Source organism: Limulus polyphemus, unplaced genomic scaffold (assembly GCF_000517525.1).
Source record: "Limulus polyphemus unplaced genomic scaffold, Limulus_polyphemus-2.1.2 Scaffold2228, whole genome shotgun sequence".
Taxonomy (NCBI): domain Eukaryota; kingdom Metazoa; phylum Arthropoda; class Merostomata; order Xiphosura; family Limulidae; genus Limulus; species Limulus polyphemus.
Window position 1 is genome coordinate 93,687 of NW_013667838.1, and position 8,139 is coordinate 101,825.

General features: G+C 31.8%; 1 protein-coding gene across 1 annotated transcript; it reads right to left on the reverse strand.

The window, feature by feature from the left end:
* Window positions 1-506: 506 nt before the first annotated feature.
* Window positions 507-6,360, reverse strand: LOC106466336 (transmembrane protein 70 homolog, mitochondrial-like). Its single transcript, XM_013926612.2, has 2 exons — window positions 5,890-6,360; window positions 507-1,657 (listed from the first exon to the last, which is right to left on the reverse strand). The coding sequence occupies exons 1-2, from the start codon at window positions 6,184-6,186 to the stop codon at window positions 1,049-1,051; spliced, it is 906 nt and encodes a 301-aa protein (XP_013782066.1). The 5' UTR covers window positions 6,187-6,360; the 3' UTR covers window positions 507-1,048.
* Window positions 6,361-8,139: the final 1,779 nt, after the last annotated feature.

Below are 8,139 nucleotides of genomic sequence, written 5' to 3' on the forward strand. Positions count from 1 at the left end.
CATTTAACTTCGTGTAAAGTTGTACAGTTTATTTATATTTAACTTAGTGTGAACATGTACTGTTTATTTACATTTAACTTCGTGTAAAGTTTATTTACATTTAACTTGGTGTAAAGTGTACAGTTTATTTACATTTAACTTGGTGTAAAGTTGTACAGTTTATTTACATTTAACTTGGTGTAAAGTTGTACAGTTTATTTACATTTAACTTGGTGTAAAGTTGTACAGCTTATTTACATTTAAATTACATAATAAAACTATAGTTCTAATACCTTATCTGTATTGACAAATAAAGTTTTCAAATCTTAATGGTCTATAGATAGCAGTATTTCTATTTCTGTGACATTCTAAAGTAATTAGTAATTAAAATTATTAGAGTCCTGCTCTTTACCACTGCACTATATAAAATGTTCATGTCCTTCACTTACATGTACTTGTAATATGTTGCTGTAACATTTTCCATCCAGCTTATGTAATAAACACTGAAGCACACATCTACCACAACGTCAGTTAGACAAAATCTTTTTTTATTTCAATTCCTAACTTTTGAACTGTTTATTACAGCTTGAGACACTTGCTCTGGAATATTGTTTGAAGTTCAAGTAACAGATGAGTTATATGTTATCACTACAGTCAAATAAAAGTCAATATTAAAGCCAGTAACAGGAGAGAAAGTCCTGTGATCTAGGGTTTTCTCTAAGGCTTTTCTGAGCGACTGAAAATTATTGGATTTATTTCTAACTAGTTAAAATGTTATTCTTCACTGTGTAAACTAAAAACTTTAAGCCAAGTTAATGTTTGGGTAGTTTAACCAAATACAATTTTAGTTATAAACTTATTGATTAAATTTTTCAGCACAAAAAATTGAGCTTTAGGATTGAAATGTAAAAATACTGATAACCCCATTCTTCCTCTGAAAATTATTTCACTAAGTGTTGGTGTCTCCAGAACACACCAAACATTTTTACGAAATACTACTTTTTTATAAAACCCAGTTGATTTTCCTTACGAGTGGTCTAGGTATCTAAGAAGCTGCTAACATACAAGGTTAGTCTGATTTTCTAGAGTTATTCTTTTCTTTTTGCTTTGTATCTGATACACTGTCATCTGCTAAATGAAAATCCAGGGGCTTGTCATACCCCATTAAATGTTTGAAAATTTGTGGGTCTTCAAAAGATTGCGAGTCTACAAACAGGGGTACTCCATTTACAACAAAACTGGTAAAAACTCCAGGCAGATCTGGCACATGAACATCTTCAGCTGTGAACAATATGTGTTTTTTCCTGTTCAATAGAGTGAGAACTGTTGCCGTAAAAACCCGAGTGCTTGGATCAAGACTTAGTTCCACAACATAACGCTTTGTTATCCAGTGAAGTAGAATAGGTGTAACAAAAATAAAACAAGTAAAGAATGACCCTATAAGAAGACCAGCAAGTGGACTGAAAGACAAGTAACTTTTTAATAGAAAAGGCTGCAGTGCTATTCCTATGGCACTTGTGGAAATAGAGAAAAACTTTACAACTCTAATTTGTTTTGCCAGAGGTCCAACATATGCAGGTTGCACAGCACTGTTCTTTGTTGTGCTAAGGTTCTTTCGTAAGAAACCAACAACTCCAGCACATGGATCTTGAAGCCTTGGATTAATGTGGTTCGTCTTCTGAAATAATTAAAAATAAATAAATCTCCCAAACTATGTTTTGAATATTATAATATAAGAGGCTATAGCTCAATTGTTTTAGCCTACTGAGGAAAACAAAAATTCAACAACCATCTAATTAACTGTAAATAATATCTTTGGGCCAATCAAATAAATTTTCAATGGATTTACTAACATAACTTGTAGCATTTAATTAATAAAAATAACACAACTTTTATAATTCTGTTTTATAAGGTGTACCTCTCGTATGAAGTATGTTTCCACTGTCACTTCTTCCTGGGTGACAAATAGAAATACTTCATTAAAAACAATCACACTTTATGTCTTCTGTCTCTTGTCTAGTTTGTATAAAACTAAGGCCATCTTGTAATTCATTAAAACCCTGTATTAAACACTATTACTGAAAAATAGTTTTATGATTTATTAAGAAAATACAAATAATTATGTTTTAACAAATAACTTGATTGACATTTCATGCATCCAGTAGGGCAAATTATTAATTTTTCCTTTTTATCTCAAAACATTATTTCCAGTTTACACTATCTCCATTTTGTTGACTTGAACAGAAAGAATGAAATCTAAAATAAGCCTACTTTTTAACTCTGTTCACAAAATGAACACAAACATACAATGGTGCAGTTAAAACAAATGTTTCTCAATTACATGCAACTTAATCTATAATACTAGCATTATTGTTCCAGAAAGGTTGACCTTACAGTAGTTAATGTTACCAGTAAAACTTACAATAAACAATTAAAAACATGTAATTAGCAAATATGTTTATTACATATAACATATCTCTTGAAATCTGTAACAACAAAAACTTCAAAATAACATAAATAAATTTACTCCTATCTAAATAGTGGTCACTGAGATCCAATCAGTTCATGATCAAACTCACTTGTGTCACATTAGAACAAGCTGCATGCCTTGATGCTATGTCTTATTAGTGTCATGTATTTCACTTGTGTAGCTCATTAGGACAAACTGCATGTCTTGATGCTATGTCTTACTGGTGTAATATATGTTATTTATGTAGCTCATTAGGACAAGCTGCAGGTCTTGATGTTATGTCTTATTAGTGTCATGTATTTCACTTGTGTACCTCATTAAAACAAGCTGCATGTCTTGATGCTATGTCTTATTAGTGTCATGTATGTTATTTATGTAGCTCATTAGGACAAGCTGCAGGTCTTGATGTTATGTCTTACTAGTGTCATGTATTTCACTTGTGTAGCTCATTAGGACAAACTGCGTGTCTTGATGTTATGTCTTATTAGTGTCATGTATGTTATTTATGTAGCTCAAGCTGCACGTCTTGATGCTATGTCTTATTAGTGTCATGTATGTTATTTATGTAGCTCAAGCTGCACGTCTTGATGCTATGTCTTATTAGTGTCATGTATTTCACTTGTGTACCTCATTAAAACAAGCTGCATGTCTTGATGCTATGTCTTACTGGTGTCATATCTTTCACTTGTGTAGTTCATTAGGACAAGCTGCAGGTGTTGATGCTTTGTTAACTAATGTCCTGTATTTCACTTGTGTAGCTCACAAAGAAAAACTGCAGGTCTTGATGCTATAGTGTGAAGAGAATAATAGATCTCTCTATTTATTTAGACTAGTATAACATTTCAGCAAAATTCCAGCTTATCAGATACCTTCAATAAACACTATTATTACCAAGTTTTTGCTAAACTTGTTAAAAATAAATACACAGCAAAATCAGAAATATTCTACATACCTTTTAACACAACAACAAAAAAAAAACAGTCTGTGTAAGAAATTACACATTAGTTAAGAAAATTATTTTCTTATCAAGTTTTGATGCTAATGGATTAAAACTGTTGCAGTTCAAAAATTGAAACAGAAAAATCAGTAAAATATAATTATTTTCAATACAGTTTAACCAGTTCATGATCATTATGTTCCCATCTAATGGTCTAACAAGTTACTTAAATTCACCATTATAGTTTGTAAATTAAACTACTTTTACAACAAAAGCATCATAAGAGGACATAACATGGAATGGGTTATCTTCAGATGTTGTATAGACAGTAAATTTAAATGAGTTACAGAAAGATCTTGATAAGTATATGAATGAAAAGGGCTGGGTTTAAAATGTTTTTTCATTATAATTTTTTATTCATTTTAATTTAGTTTTGAGGATGGAACAGCCAAGATGGACCAATAGGTCCCAAAATATTATGTTAACATACATTTTTCCATTTATTCAGCAGAAACATTGAAAAGTAAATTTCCAGCACTTCATTAGACAACAAAGTAAGTCATAGCCTAAAGTAAATGTTAGGCTAATAATAATAACAAAACTGTGAATTTTATGAACAAGTCTAGTATAGTGTAATTCTAGGGTTGAATGTCAGACAGATCTTAACTTTACACTATAATAACTTCTTTATTCTACACTAAGAATAACAGAAATGTTAATAACAATATTTATTTGAACTTTCACAAGTAAAACAAAATACACTCACAATTCATAAATGTCAGATGCTCAAGAACATAAAAAGTTGGATATTACTTAAAAATAAGTTTGAAGTGTTGTGAAATTATTGCTGTTGTATTATCAAGTAGGTTTTTGTGATAAATTTCCAAATTTTCTTTTTCCTAACCTCTTGTGCCAAAGTTAAATTTCTGAAATTGTGTCAAAATTATATTATTGAGTTAAAAGTTCCTTGAAGTTTAGATGTGTGGTTTGTAAAAATCTGGACTGAGAATTTTTAAGTGTAAATTTATTTTGTATAACTTGTGTAAGTTCAAATAAATATTATTTTGTGTTTATGAATACTGGCATTAATATTTCAATTATTCTTAGTGTACAATAAAGGATTTTTACAATACAAGTTACAGGATAACAGTGGTCAACAATTATATTATTTACATAGTTAAAGAACTAATTATCCATTTTTCTGTATAAAAACTGAAAATTTACAAACCACAGTGAAATAAACTAAACCTGATGTCTTGTAATTGCCGGAATATTCAACAAAGTTGGCAACCTTACAATTTTGTTTTTAACTTTACTGACACAAGTAACACCATTAATATTTTTCAGATTTCAAGGTTTATGATACTGTTATTTATTTATCTATTTTTTACAGCCAACTAGCAACTTTCAACTGTACTAAACACTGTTATGGAAAAAAAGAGAGTATAATTCTTTAAAAATTAAACATATTTTAAGATGTCTCTCATTCTATTTTAAATATTAAAAACATCAAAAAGGAATTCCTTTTTTGGTCTTTTTTTCTGGTTCATAAGAATATCAAATTGGAGCATTTGGAACCAATATACAATTGTTTTTATAGTAACCTGTATACACACGACACAAAAAAGTGATGTTTGAATCCATTTGTCCTTATGGAATCAGAGCATTTACAATGACAAAACCTTGAACTTATATTGTTATCATATATCATGAACTAAAATTTTATTCATTGGTAGCATTATTCAAGAAAAATTGTTTTTGCTTTATTCCAAAAGATTAAATTGGGTGTATCTAGTACAAGAGTAAACTTCACATTTAATCAGTAGAGGTCACCACTAGCACTGCTGAGTATCCAATACTGTTACCCTTAAAACAATCAGCCAGTATGGATGAAGTGCAAGTTCATGATAGTGATATGTTTTTTTTCAAGTGTTGTGTGGTAGTTTTTCTTGTCATCAAATATACTGTCATTTATATTTCCACATGTTTGGCTATACCAATTTTGACAATAAGATTAAACCTTTATTAGTCTGTAATTAGTTGTTTTTTCTATCATTTCACGTGTTTTCCGTTTGTTTTCATTTTTCGACGATGAAATCCTGCCATAGGGGATAGCATCTTATCTAAATACACTTACACTATCCTGCATACACAGAAAGTTGGCACTTGAGAATTGATTGGATAATTTTGGTACAGATAGTGAATGAACAGTCTGAATGTGAATGAATAAACACATTATCCTCTTAAGTTAAAAACAATTATATATTGATTCCAAATACTCTGATTCAGTGCTTTTGTACTCCAATTCGGTGTTTCATGCTCCATTTTGGTGTTTTTGCATACCCATTATTTTCAGGTTTTCTCACTTATCATAAAAAAATTAAAAACGTCACGAAATATATTTTCTGTTTCTATAAGAAGTATTTCTCTTCCATTTGAATGTTTAGTTTATCTGAAATCATGTTGTGTTACTAATAATAGTAGAATAACTTATTAAACTTACAAGAACCGGTGCCTTACTACTTTTATCCAATTCATTATTAGCCATGGATTCGTATTCGTTGATAATTCTACCGTTATATGCAGAGTAATACCTTGGCAACAGTTGATCATAAGGTTTGAAATTGATAGCAATGAATTTGCCTCGAATGTACGACATACACTGACGATAAGTAAGCTTGGACTTAAATATTATAGACTTAAAGTTAGGCCTATCAAGATGCCTCTCACCAACAGAAAACCTCATATGATTCACCAACATACGACGTTCGAGAAGTCTATTTCGGTACAAAGTAAGCATATTATCTGCTGGTACTTCTCAAAATACGCTGTTTCGTAAATTATATTGATCAATACCATAAGCTATATTCAGATCTAATAGTTTCACTAGTATTAGGCCTAATAAAAGTATGTATAATAATGCCATAAACAGGAAATGGATGTCATATCGCTCGCTACCTGACGTCTCAGTAAGAAACTAAATTGTTGCCAGTAAATACATCATGTTTTAGTGGACCATAAAAAAAAATGTATTTAATGTAATACTATGATGCTGTAAAATATGAAATAATTTCATGATTATGGATTTAATAAATATATATCCAAGAATAATGATATATTGAAACGAAGAAAACAAAGCCAATGAGACGAAAGCCACTGTAATTTAATAAACGTAAAGGTGGTTCGATAGATAAAAACCCACAATCTAAATAATTTTGAAAGTAAAATAACTAATATTTTTCTCTCTTAAGTTAGGAGGTACTCATATTTTCTGTTTAATACATCTACGTTTTATTAATGAGACTAGAAACAAGCACGCCAACTACAGGACTCTGGACCAAGCGAAGTCGTCCCATATTCCAAGCCTCAAATTCGACAAAATGAACAACAATGTACTGTAGGGGGAATTTGATGCAAAGGGGAAAATTCCCCTTGAATTCAAAACTGCTAGCCAGTGTTATAAGATTGTTGTCAGAAAAAAAAACCTCGTTGGAAAAGTCGCCAAATTTCAGTTACTATTATATACACTTAACCTACTGAAACTTCGGTATTTTCTTGGTAAGTTCCCAGTGATACTAACAAGAACTCTGTTGCTTATTTGAAACTATGTGAACAAAACTGCCACAAAACTAAAACAAGATTCCTATACCAGTTTTCAAATCATATTTAGGGAATGGTTATTACTTATAGAAGGGTGAGGTGGTGGAGATAATGGTGGGACATAACACTACTGCTCGACTGACAATCTGAGGGTCGCGGGTTCGAATCCCCGTCACCGAATATGATCGCCCTTTCAGGAAAGCCGTGGGGGGCGTTATAATAAGCGGCCAATCCCACTATTCGTTGGTAAAAGAGTAGCCCAAGAGTTGATGGTGGGTGGTGTTGAGTAGCTGCCTATCACTACTAAAGTAGAGATGGCTAACACAGATAGCCCTCAAAACAAACTATAATGTTGCATTTTGGAGCGGGATAAGTTTTAGTTGCGCCAATGTTGTAAAGTAGCTTTTTCAAATAAAATATGAGTTCTTTACGACGTATATTGGTACGAGCGTATAGCCCGTCAAAAATTTCGGAGCAAGTACTACCACCCCAAACACTAACCTTGCATTTCATAGCTAACTGAAAAACTGAGACAGAAAAGTGGAGTCGAGGCTGTCAAACGTCGGTTGTGAGCCAATCAAAATTAAGACCATTCATGAAATGAATTCGTGACGTATTCCTAGAATAATTATTGGTAAAAATCAGTTAGATAAACAACTTCTAATATATTTGTTTCTTTGTTTGAAGTTAAGCAGAGAGCAACACAATGGGCTATCTGTGCTCTGCTCACCACGTGTGTCGAAACCAGGTTTCTATCGTTGTAAGTTCGCAAACATGCCGCTGTCCCACTGAGGGGCATTCTAATATATTGTTACATCTCTGGTCGTTAGTTAACTTCCCGTATAATCTCTTTCCGATGAAACTTTAGCGACACAAGTTCTTTCTTAAATAAAACTGGTTTATTCTTTCTAAATACAACTTTGCAATACACTTAATTTTCACAGTCACGCTATAACAAACACTATAATTCACAACGAACGACTCACGTGCTCGACTCAACAATACGTCTCTCTCTGTCCGCAGTTCAATTACATTGTTGCCGTCAGTTCTTACCGGTCTAAGATATACAAGAATATCGCATATCTAGTAACCTCCCGAGACTTCAGGAAGGGACGTGAACGTTCTAGAAGTTCAGGAAGAGTTACTCTCGTCA

What these genes read in the sequence shown, in the direction of transcription:
- LOC106466336 (XM_013926612.2), bottom strand. Translation starts at nt 6,186, where the DNA reads ATGCTTACTTTGTACCGAAATAGACTTCTCGAACGTCGTATGTTGGTG. An exon ending in GTAGTAAGGCACCGGTTCTT is followed by an intron (nt 1,658 to 5,889) that starts GTAAGTTTAATA and finishes TAATTATTTCAG; the next exon opens with AAGACGAACCACATTAATCC.